Source organism: Rhipicephalus sanguineus, chromosome 4 (assembly GCF_013339695.2).
Source record: "Rhipicephalus sanguineus isolate Rsan-2018 chromosome 4, BIME_Rsan_1.4, whole genome shotgun sequence".
Classification (NCBI taxonomy): Eukaryota; Metazoa; Arthropoda; class Arachnida; order Ixodida; family Ixodidae; genus Rhipicephalus; species Rhipicephalus sanguineus.
Window position 1 is genome coordinate 26,343,202 of NC_051179.1, and position 12,538 is coordinate 26,355,739.

Genomic DNA, 12,538 nt, shown 5'->3' on the forward strand with positions numbered 1-12,538 from the left:
CTGATTCGCGAGTTGTTTTGCGGTTCGGTTCCACTCCGCTATGCATGTGTTTCGCTCTTGGGTTTCAGAAGCGTCTCCTCACAATCATCACAAACAACATACGACGGACACAATGGCGGTGAAATGGTGCAGCTTGCGCCTCGGCGGCGGTTCGTTTCACCGGCGGAAGCGGCCGACCGGGCGGCAGGTAGGACTACACGCGCAGGGAGCATGCCGCTAGCAGCATGGCAAGCTCACCGAGCGGCGCCGACGATCGGCCCCACTGGTCGGACTTCTGCGAGAAGCACGCCCGTGTGGCAGCCGCCGAGTTCGCCCACAACTACCAGCTTTTCGTGGCCGATCACCAAGAGTTGGCCCGGTCGGCGGACTTTCCCGCATTCGGGCGCCGTTTCGCCGAAGTGTTCCAAGAGCACTTCGAGGCCGAAGTGCGGAGACGCATCGACGAAGGAGCGAGGCCGCTGAGCACAGCCAGCAACGGCGGTGGCTCGCAGGAGCCGCTGGGCGCAGCCGCGGCGCCCAGGGCTGTGGCCAAGACGCCGAGCAGCGCGACGTCTTCGCAAGACAACCTGCGCTCGCTCGCCAGCGTCAACCACGAGGACTACAGCGACCTCTCCGAAGGGGAAGCGTCGCCCAAGGCGCACCACCGACTCTTCTTTCGGCGGCTTTCGTTCAAGGGCCTGAAGCGCGGCAAGGGCCTCTTCCACAAGCAGCACTCGGACGAGCTCGAGTTATCGTCGCACGCGCCGCCCCACCACCACCATCACGGAGAGCGACGCGGTAAAGGTGACAAACACCATCACCACGACAAGGCCAAGCTGAGCAAGATTATCGTCGAGCACGTCAAGGAAGGACTCGTCAACTACGTGAGCGGCGAAAACATCGACGGCCGTCAGAAGTGGGAGAAGTGCCGGTTGGTGCTGGTCAAAACTGTCGGTGGTTACCTGCTCGAATTCTACGCGCCGCCCAAGGTGAGCGGCCTGTGGAGATCGCGATTGTCCTCGCGTCAGTTTTGTTTAACCAAGTGGCGGCGAGGCGCCGCAGGAGAACAAAAATTATAAAACAAATTAGCGCGGAGACGTAGAGATCGCACCGGACGTGCTGTGATCGAGATGTATCGGATGCTTGATTGTTCGCGCGAGTGAAACGAAAGTTCCGATGCGCACGTGTGGTGTCGCATTGGGTTGTTTACGCTTCTTCTTTCTCCCTTTATTTATATTGTTCTTTCTTCCGTCTGGGGCAATGAGCTGAGGCAACCGAGTTCCAGATGAGTGCGTCAGGGTCAGGGCGTTATCTCTTTGGACAAAGTTGTCTGCGTTTTGGGTGCAGGCCGGTGGCGACTGTTGACCGACCCGACGGGGCGATCGTTGCACGTACGCCTGGCTGGTCCGGCCAGATAAATATGTGAACAGCCTGCTGTAGCGACTCCATCCAAGGTCGAAGCTGTCAGATCCGGAATGAAGTTGTGCGTCGTCGTGGAGAAACTACGTAGCGGAGCGCATTTTTGCGCACTCGTCATTAAAATACTTCCTCTCCGCGTACGGCAAAAGTAGTTCACGATAAACATCGACGAGAAGGCGCCAGGAATAGCGCGATGACTAAATGCGCAACAAAATTGTCGCTAACTCACTACGAGAAACTTCTAACTCTTAAAAAAAGAAGCTAATAACAAATTTCACTTGCAAAATGTATGTATGGGTAGCGGCATAGTTAACTGATGAGTCACTGGTACGAGTCTTTGTATTAGTCATCTGAAATAACCAGCTGCAGAACTTGAAATAACTTTACAAACACAGTCTGCAGAATTTTCATGCTAAGGTTTATGGAATACTGAAAACTAGCGTTTTTTTTCCTTCTTTTTCTTTGCTGATTGCTGGCTAACTCAAAAGCACTGACTTAGGGGCACTGGTTTTGCGAAAGTAGTACATGCTGTGCTTCCTGCTTTTGCTTTTGCTACAGTCTCTAAGGCCACGGAGTGGCGTGTTTTGCTACCTGATCCATGACGCCAGGGAGACGACTGCTCTTGAGATGCCTGACCATGAGAACACCTTTGTGCTCAAGGTGCGTTGTGAAGTGATTACTTCTAGCCCTCTCATGATTATACCATAATTATAATAATTTACTAAAGACGACCATCAGTGCAACTAGCCCCTTCAATGCCCTGTACATTGCACGTTGGAAGTATCACGGATTGGATTACATAATACTTTTTTTTTTTTTGCAAATATGAAATGATATGCTGTTTGAAAGTTGTACAGTCATGTTCTCGGCCATCACCTTTCAAAAAAAGCACCAGTTTCATCCAGACCGTTGTTGCCATAGTTAGCAAAATGTAGGATGTAACATCTACATATCAACCCATTATACGACATTACAGATTCATCTCTAAGCAGTCCTTACCATAACATGATGAAACGTTTTACTTTGTCCCAAGTACCTAAAGATTCTGGTTTCATTGCTAAGCATAATATTTACTCATACAAAATAATGTATCTTTCATGTTTTTAACATACCAGGTAGCAGGAAGTACAGACTCGGAAAGCAGTTACGTCCTTAGGCTGTATTGGGGTTTCAGGAGATTGTACTGGGAATGCTGTGGCAATAAGAAAAATTGTACAGTACATGCAAAATTCAATAAATCTGTAAAACCAGCTTGTAGCATTGTTGAGGCTACATGCATGAAAAACATGACCCCATGAAGTAGCCACTAGCCTGATATAAAACTCAATAAATGTTTTGTGAAGAGCTCAGCTAACCTTCGCAGCATGTATATTGCTCTCCCACAAGCACTTCCAAGCAAGTTTGAGCAAGTATGTCATGAAAGTGCCGAGAAAGATTAATATACGTAATATTGTGACCAGAACAATTAGCATGACATTTCTATTCAACATGACCGTTTTTAACGAGTATAGAACATGTATGTTGTGACGCACAATAAAAAAGACTCGCAGTACAAGAAGCTGGAAATTATTCTACCTTTCCGTGTTGTATTTTATGATGTACCTCCATGTTCTATATTATGGTGGTATGCCACCATAATATGTTTAGGCTTCCTTTTGAATGTTTTAGACTTGCAACACTTGAGCCTAACAGATCGTCATCAATGGCAGTTTCCGATCTGCATGTGGAGGCTGTGCACTCGGAAGTTTTGCAAGTACACTCTGGAAGCTGTGGTAGCCGCGAACGTGAAGTTTACTTGGCACCATCATAACTCTATATTGTGAAAGTCTCAACAAAATTTAATGCTTCTGGGTCTAGCATGGCAGTCATAAGCAAAGCAGCTAATATACTACTACATAATCGATTTCCACAGTTTGAGGCCTTCAGGTTTAAGATGATTAACTCTACTCTACTCTACTTGTCATCAGGAAAAGAGGGAACCATCCATGCCATATCTATACACTTTCCTTTCTGCAAGTTTTGGCCTCATTAGCAAAACATAATTAACAGAGTTGCACTTCATGTTCTTTATTGCAGGCCGAGCATCACATTGAGTACGTTGTGGAAGCACACGATGCAGAAAGCATGAAGTCATGGCTGTCCACGATCCGGTACTCTATGAGGCATCTGGGTGATGCAGTTGACGAAAACATGTAAGTTTACTCTGTGCTTTAATGCCTTACAAGACAGAGGGGAGCAGGGTGTTGACCATTTTTCCTAAATTGCAAATGCACTTCTCTGCATTGCACAACTGTCCAGTAACAGTAGAACCCCTCTAATGTGTTTTTTCATGGCACTGCGGAGAAAAATGCAGTAGCCTGGAAACGTATAATGTGAACATGCGGTTAAAAACGGACAGAGGTGCTGCTAGATAAAACAGATGCATTGCACCACACAGCTTTACCTAAAAAGAACTTGTTCATCAGTGTATGGCTTAAAGGAGTTCTTGATGGAAGTCTGGTTCACGCCTATGCCAATACCAGACACTTTTTGAGCACTTTGATGGTATTGTGGCAATCCACGTTGTCAAACTCATTGATGTACGACCTCAGCGCATCCAGCGCAGTGACAGTTCGCTACATATCAGGTAGCAAAGTTGCGGGAACAATGTGTGAAAAGGGGATTTGAATACATAGGTGTCTGTAGGTTCTTTGCTGGGACTGCACGCCAGAAACGTTATATGCATGAAAGTGTTTCAGTGAGGAACGTATAATCAGGGCTCCACTGTAGTGGCGGCACTGGTAACGAAGACGGAAGTGCTAGCTGCATATGCTGAAGCTTGTCTCTTGTGCATCGTTTCATCACAAAGTCCACACCTGTGTTCTCCAGGTCGCAGTACAAGCAAACAATGCTTGTACCTGCAGTTCGCAGAAATGACTACATTGCCATTAGTTAGGCAACATGCCTAGCAGGAAAGCTAACTTACGATAATGGTCAAGCCAGTAACATTTCTGGAACCAATGTTTCGATGAGGGGAATTATCTCACATACATTTTTTTCTTCAGTCATTCTGGATCACTGTGTGCCTTTTGATTTTTGGCGGAGTAACGCAAAATTGGGCCAGGATAAGTGGCAGTATGCTTATCAAAGGGTAACTACTGAAATAAGTTGCATATTTCATGTCATGCAATTTCTTTAGAAAGGCACTATAAAAATATATCAACTTATTTAAGCAGGTTGGCCGATCAAGCATCCGCAGTGTGAAGCAAACAAGTGTCCTCGAACAGCAGAATATTGAGTAGCGCGAACATGGGGTGAAAAAAAGAATTGCCCTTGGTCTGCAGTTCTTTTCTTTTTCCTGTTTTCATACTGTTCATTATTCCAAATGTTGGACAAGATGTACCATCTGGCTCAATTGAACATGTTGCTGATGAATAAATGTTACCTTGAGCAAAGGCTTGGCAAATTGGAAGGAGCGGTAAAATGAAAGTCGGCTCTCCTGAGGCTGTCGACAATCTTTTACAACGCCTACTGAAGTCTGGTCGATCATTTATCTATAAGATAATATAGGAGCGCGTTTGTTAAAAAACAAAAGCAGAACACTAGCTGGCCACTGCAGAGAACTATTGGCAAGGGTGGCCCCAAAATAGCCAAAATAACTTTAAATCGGTTGTCATGTTGATGTCAGTGCCGGTGGGCATATATCAAGATGACAGTCAAAATGATTATTGTGTCCTTGTGTATTTGCAGAAGAACCAGGTTGACGACGTCGCCGTCCGAGTCATTGGCGAGGCTTCGAGAGCAGCACGCAAATACCAAAAGTAAGCAGCACCATACAGGTTGTCTCTTTTGCATTTCTAACCGAACCCTGCAACAATGACTGTAGGGGCACGATGACGTAAAACTATTTCGTTTTGTATTTATTTTGTATCCATCAATAGCACTTCATGATTGGTCAAAACCTTCCGGGCAGTGCCCACAGTTGTTGCATCTCATGACTTCTTTTGCAACAAAAGCAGCAAGAACGCCCCATCACACTGATATGTCAAACAGCGTATTAGTATGCCAAACAAAACTGGAACTTTTTTGGAGTACCTGGGGAGTGGTTTGTGCCGAACTAATGTGTAGAAGGTGGACGCTCGCCAATTGTTTCTGGCGCTTGGTACTTGTAGCTGGCAGTGAGGGCGAATTTATTCTCGTACAATTCACGTTTGCGTAGTCCTATAATGGCCATTGAGCTGTTTCTGCTTTTTCTAGAACGAAAATTCCCCTCCATTTTTTACTCCATTTTGGAACAGGGGAAGTCGCCAGCTATTCACACATTTTTCAAGTTTGTTTGGCTACAATTTAGCATAACTATATGCTTAATCGTCATTTTGAAATCATGGGTTCTTGTGGTTTCTGGTCACTGCTCGATTCACAGGCGAAATTGGCACCACCTGAAAATGCGCGCTCAGTTTGACAAATCGGGGAAGGCTATTGGTGAACTTGGAATAATAAAAAAATAAGATAGAGTTATATCTTATAAGGGCCAAGGTAATTGCTTGGTGGCATGACCCAACATCCAAAAGCTAGTTTCACAGCTTACTCCATTGCTTACTGTTTCTACACTATGTGCCTCTCTGCATAGCTGTTTTTCTAGCATTTTGAGCTTTATACTAAGTTCTGCAACTTTTGCAAATAACTCTGTTTTATAACCAGCCTTTGACCATTCTTGGGGCATCACTGCCAAGACAAGGTACATCAATGCAAGGCTAGTCTCATATTTCTGAAGGGGTGATACTACTTTTTTCAACTTTCTGCCTCTTATCTGTGGAAGATTCTCACAACTGTTGGTGCATTGCTTGTGTTAAGACATCACTAGTGTAATAGTTTATCTGCACTATTTTTTTTTCTTTCACTGCCAGCTACTCTACCTTATCTAGTCTTGTTTTTCTGTACTGTGCAAACGAAGAACTTTCACTCATATTGGCTATTTTTTAAATTATATTTCAAGGGCTCGATTTATCCTAGAAATCTCTGTCAATTTGACTGTTCTAAATTATCAAATCTGACCAAGGTTCATATTAATATAAGCATGAAATGAAATTAAGTACGGGAACCAGAGAAGGATAACATGATGCTTAATACTCATACACGAAGGGGCAGTGTTTTTCAATATCCTGCTTTCTTTACCTAACTGCCCTATACCTAACTCACCATTTCACACTGTGTTTCAGTAAGCTTCTTTCTGTTCCAGCATGGAAAGAAAGAAAGCAGGTTACAGATGTGAAAGTTTGGGTCAGTCAGCGGGGGTGATTCATTCTGAAGCACAGCTTTCATCCAAAGGGATGTGTCAGGATTCGCAGAAGAGAGAATAGGCATTTGGCCAGTACAAAACATTGAGACATGACAGAGGCATTCACAAGTGGCCGAAAGTGCTGCTCATTTCCATGCAGTCCCTTTGCCCAGATTTCTTCTTGAGAGAGTCAAATGAAGACTGGCAGGTATGTCATTGCTGTTACCGATGCTTCTATAGAAAGTCACCGGAGCCATAGGCATGGAATGTTCTTGCATCATAAGAGCTTCACGCATGCTTTTATCGGCGTTCTTTGCAGAAGCTCCTGCCGAGGCAACTGCCGTTGTCACTCCGAGCGATCTTCCAGTAGTCCGTGCCGTCGGAAGCGGGAGTGACGGTGGCGTCACGGCATTGCCACCGTCCGTCACCCCAGTCGTCGCCGTGGCCGGAGGAACCGGCAGTGGCGGTGGGGAGACTGCAGCGACGTCACCACCCGCTGTTGACGGTGGCGCGTCCTCGTCTGGCGGAGAAGGTGGCGACTTGTACCAGTCGCTGCGCGAGTACCCGTGGTTTCACGGGACACTCTCAAGGAGCGATGCGGCCCAGTTGGTGTTGCGCGAGGGTCCCCTGGGCCACGGTGTGTTCCTCGTGCGGCAGAGTGAGACGCGAAAGGGAGAGTGTGTGCTCACCTTCAACTTCCAGGGCAGGGCCAAGGTGAGCATGTTTTGACAGGAACGGGACACAATGCACCATTAAATAGCCTTGCGTTTATTTAGTCGAGCTCTGTGCGACCAGCTGCCCTCACAAATCTGCTTGCTCACATTTGAACCTCCAATAAACTGGTAGTCCGCAAATGGTAATAATTAGCAGTCATGCTGGAAGTCTCTAATATAACCGTAATGGTGCTTAATACTTGATCCTGTGGTAGTTGTGGTCGTGAGACGCAGCCATCATTGAAATTCCTCCTCCGCAGCACCTGCGCATGACGCTGAACCCGGAGGAGCAGTGTCGGGTACAGCACCTGTGGTTCGAGACCATCTTCGACATGCTGGAGTACTTCCGGATGCACCCCATACCGCTCGAGTCTGGTGGCTCATCGGACGTGACGCTGACGGACTTTGTGCTTGCCCCCGGTGCGACTGGTGGTAACGAGGGAGAGCTACTCACCTACGGCGGCTCCGTGCGCCTTCACTCGTCCTCGCTGGACAACTTGCAAGCTGCCCACTTGCCACACGGCCGCGCTGTTGAGAATACCTATTCCTTCGTCTGAGAGGCGGGTGGCAGCGCTGCCATCGTCACGCTTCTCTAAAATGCAACGACTGGTTCTTAAAACGTGCTTTTACCTGGAACTGGATTTCGTTTCCGGCCATTCTGTAGTGTGTTGGGACACGTGAAAGGAACTAGCTGATTTTCCTTGTTCTGAACATTGTTGTGTGCTTCGTGGTTGCTGCTTGTGAAGTAAGTGGAGGCATCTTACTACCTACAGCAAGCCGAGCTTGTTTACAATGCATCGGGACATTTGTGAAGCGGATGCACGTTTGACTTTTGCTGTTTGTGCGGTGCAGTGTTATGAAAGCTCCCGTCAGTACTGTAGCAGCAGTGTTGGACCTATCTTTTCGGGTGCTGTTCAAAATTTTGGGTGCTTTTAGTTGTGGACATATTGTGAATAAGTTTGCAGCTACTCAGTTTGGCGCTGTGTGTTCTGCTGCTGAAGCAAATACTCCCTCTTTGTGTTGATGTGAATACCACTGGACTTCTACAGCTAAGTCTGTACACGTCAGTGTTCCGATTATTCCATTGCCCCAAGCAGATTAGTTGTAAAATGATTGCACGGTATTGCACGTCGGTGCTGCTGGAAGTTTTGGAACGATTTGCAGGAATAGTTGATGGGCACCAAGCCTGGCGAGGCGTCACAGCCACAAGAATTGTTGCTATGCGTGAAAGGACAGCGGGCAAAACAAATTCTTGCTAGTTTCCACTGTCATAGGCTTTCACTTTAGGGCAGCTGCCACCAATCCAGAGGCAGATGTTACATTGTCACAGCCACCTGCAGTTCACAGGCTTCCAGAACAACGAGGCTAGAAAATATGAATTCATCAGTAATTTATGGCCACACAGATTGAACATCTGTGCAAACTTGTGGAGCTGGCATTCAGTGGGGCGGCAGCATCTGAATACGAACAAAGTTTCCGGGACACACCTGGTGTTTCGACTAGATTGCTTCTTCGTTGCAAAAGAGATAAGAATGGTTGTACAAAGATTGTGTCACTCTTCACAGCCTTTATACAAGGGGCACCTTATAAACGTTTACACATGCTTGACGAATACTGTTCGAACAACGACTACTGAAGAAGTACGAGACAACATCACTTGGCCAATGTGTGTGTGTGCAGTTTTCACGTTAAAGCAGGGACACTTAAAGGCTTACTGCAACAGAACTTTCATTTGGTTAAATTTGTGATCAATGAGCAGTTACTACTGTAGCAATCAACGTCATAGTCATGGTGGCATTCTTTTTCTGAGCTTCAATATCAATATTTACTTTTGCGAGCCTTTCATGAAGCATTCAGTCATATTTTAAACGTAAAATATCGGACAGAGACCACTTTGTGTCTGTAGTATCCAAGTCTAGGCTTCTACACGGCTCAATATGTTGTTGCAGTTTGCCTTTGAAGATGTGTAATGCAGAACGGGTGGTCCACTTCGTATCGGCCCACATAACGAATGTTTCTCAATCGACGTAGCCGAAAGCCAGAGCTTAAACGAAGTGCGCATGCTTGCTGTTTTGACGAGGGGCATTGTTGTGCAGCAAAATATTTACTCTGCGGTGTGCACTTCCAGATCACGTGGAAGTGTGTTGTTTCGAGACAGCTGCGTGCTGGCTGGCCGATGTGTTTTTTTTTTTTTTCGTGCTTGTGAATACAAACAGAGCAAGGTGTTACGACGTATGCTGTTGAGAAAGATCTGGTGTCCTCCAGTATGCATGCAGCGGAGCGGATGCGAGATTGGCATGTCTCGGATAAGAAATGGATACTTCCTGCCTAATTGAGGCTTCAACATGACCACTCGGTCACAACCGTACTGTGATTAAAGCTTCTGCTGAAGGGCGTTTGCCGTAGAGGTTTTCAAGTTCACGCTTGAAATGAGAAAAATATAAAAGGTAAACTTGTAAAGACGGCTGAACAGCCACCACTAGTATGGAGTGCATTCTTTACATGTCCAGTTATGAAACTCTTTTTGCCAAGCTTTACAATGTGCTTGCTGTTTGCATGTCACTGTGGACTTAGCTTTGTGATGGTCCTTCCTCATATTGCAGAAGGGAGACAGTTGCTAGATATAAGTTGAGCAATGTTATTACTGAAGCTGGAAAAAAATGTTTTCCATATTACTGTTTGGGCTTGTAAAGAGGCAGTTGCAGTGTGTGATAAATGACAAAAAAGATACTGTAAATTTTATGTAAGATATCTGCTACCTTGCACATACTAATAGCGACCACAAACGCTTGTGAAGAATGGGAGTTGCGGATGGAGACTAAGGTTCCTCAAAGCCAGTGTATGAATCCCATAATTTACACTTACATCAATGGATGGCCACTTCAATGCAAGTTTCGAAATTAGAGGCTCTGCTGTAGAGCTGCAATGAAACTTGGGTCTTTTCACAGCTGCCATAAGCAAAAAGCGTTAGTGATCATGTGTAATGTTGTTCACACGTCTTACGTCACAAACTAGAAACAGATAAATAATGTGACCTAAAATTTACTTAGAAAAATAAATTGATGACCTGCATCTGTGCAGGATGAGGTAGGGTACACGGAGGACACTCCTCGCTTGCTCAACATGTATGCATTGTTTAATAAGTGTTTTTAACAGTCTACCGAGCATTGATGCGCCTGGATGTTCCTGAATGCTAGTTCTTTCAGTCGCATTAAAATGGCCAAAAGTCGTCCATCTCTCTTCATTTCCACCGAGAGTGTGTCGCCACGTACTCGTAGCCAAGGTTATGAAAAGGGACTTGTCTTCATCATGGCGATGGAAAGAGCACTTGACGAAGACAACGTAAATGTTGGCGTCGGGCTGAGGCTCTTCTATTTGCTTGCTGCTCACCACGTATAACTACTACTCTAGCTACATGTGTAAAAACTGCACCCCCACTTTGAAGTTCAAAATATTGAAGACAAAAAAATGGGACAGCTGCACACTAGTAGTGCAAAGACCGAGGAAACAGCAGAGCTGGTGGCATTCCCCTCCTCCTCACGTCCCTTTCCCATCTCCTTGCTATACTATACTACACAAGGCTATGCTGTGCTTTATTTACCCTGTGCCCTCCTGCTCACCCTCACTTCCATTTCACACCCCCTGGTATTCTGTAGTATGCTATGCTTTACCCTCTCCCCCTCCTCACATCACTCCTCCTTACCCTCACTTTTCGACCCCCTAGCTATACTATAGTATGCATGCCTATGCTATGCCAAGAGCTGCTTGGCACATACCCACTTTCCGTGGTGCATACCTGCCCAGGTTTTTGCGGACACCGGAACCTTGACAAGCGTAAACAGCTCTGCTGTTAAAAACGTTTCACCAAGCTTCATTCATGTACCCACATGCTGGTTAAGTTCTTCAAGCCACTACTGCACAGCACTAGTCCCTGCCCAGCCGATGACAAAAGGACAGTTATGGGACTGAATCACGTGCCAGCGGTACTGGCTGTGTACTGGGCTATTGTATAGCTACGTCATGCTTTCGGGTGTGTTCCACTGGTGACAAGAAAGCTAGAGAGAGTAGCTCCAGATGATTGTGCCGTCATCAACAGCTTTTAGCTGACTGGAATCTCAAGTACTAGTATTGAAGACCAGCTTTGAGCAGTTATGAGGCAAGATTGTCAAATGTCAAGGGCAGCAAAAGTGATGATAATTAAAGGGGTCATGAACCACTTTTCCAAGTAATGATCTAATGGCCTCAGTATCGGAGTGTACTGCCTCCCGAATCGATTGCCGCAAAAATTTCTCGAATCCGTCAAGAATCAGCGGAGTTACGGGGGTTTGGCGCACGCTCCCAGCGCTTTCTCTCTTTTCTCGTGCCGACGAGCGCACTGGAAGCTAGACAGGGAGGGATGGCATGGGGGAAAGAAGTTACGCCAGCGCGCGTCATGAAACGCGATCGCTCTCCCGCTGTGATTCGCTTGCGCGAGTGCGGCTACCGTGTACTGAGGAGTGCGGCGCCGGCAAGTGACGGCACCCCGCGGCAAGAAGCGCATCTGATCCGAACGCCGCTCTCGATTTACGTCGGCTATCGGCCAATAAGCGTGCTATGTCTCTGCGACGTACAGCGGACAGACGCCCCGCCCACCGACGAGAGTGAGAACCGGCCTCTGTTTGAAAAGAGGGTGCCTGGGGAAACGGCAACTTCGCGCTCCGCTTGTGGCCATTACGCGGCGCGCACGACTGTAATATTTGGCAGAGCAGTTCATAGCCGTGTCAGCTTTCCGCAGGATGTGTTTTTTCAATCAGCCCAAGGGGTGCTTCATGACCCCTTTAAGTAAAAGCGTTTATAATTGGTCACCAGAGGTTACATTGTTCTACATACTACCGTCATTCAATGTATATCATTCAAAGTTCAAGGCTTCAGTGATTACAGCCTATTCACCTGCGATTGTTTCACATGAATTCCATCTGAACTTTGTAGCACTCTTTTATAACTACTATACAAATATGCTGTTCAAATTATCCCCAACACTAGCCTTCATCAATTTCGAGTGTGTCGGGCATAAGGTTGTTCAGAGCATCATCTGTTTAAGGCTCTGCGTGTCGCAACATTGCAGTGCTGTCTCATAACTCTGTTTAGCTATAAGTCTGCCTCATGCAAGGCCTGTGCCCTGTAAAGAAAC

At 46.4% G+C, this 12,538-nt stretch overlaps 1 protein-coding gene across 1 annotated transcript; it reads left to right on the plus strand.

Moving 5' to 3' along the window:
- The first annotated feature begins 1 nt into the window (after position 1).
- Positions 2-10,597, plus strand: LOC119389657 (SH2B adapter protein 1). Its single transcript, XM_037657015.2, has 6 exons — positions 2-968; positions 1,957-2,058; positions 3,475-3,590; positions 5,128-5,198; positions 6,975-7,369; positions 7,629-10,597. The coding sequence occupies exons 1-6, from the start codon at positions 225-227 to the stop codon at positions 7,923-7,925; spliced, it is 1,725 nt and encodes a 574-aa protein (XP_037512943.1). The 5' UTR covers positions 2-224; the 3' UTR covers positions 7,926-10,597.
- Positions 10,598-12,538: the final 1,941 nt, after the last annotated feature.

Coding starts and splice junctions, on each gene's coding strand:
- LOC119389657 (XM_037657015.2), top strand. CDS start 225: ATGGCAAGCTCACCGAGCGGCGCCGACGATCGGCCCCACTGGTCGGAC. Junction 3,591..5,127: donor GATGCAGTTGACGAAAACAT/GTAAGTTTACTC, acceptor GTGTATTTGCAG/AAGAACCAGGTTGACGACGT. Junction 5,199..6,974: donor GCAGCACGCAAATACCAAAA/GTAAGCAGCACC, acceptor CGTTCTTTGCAG/AAGCTCCTGCCGAGGCAACT.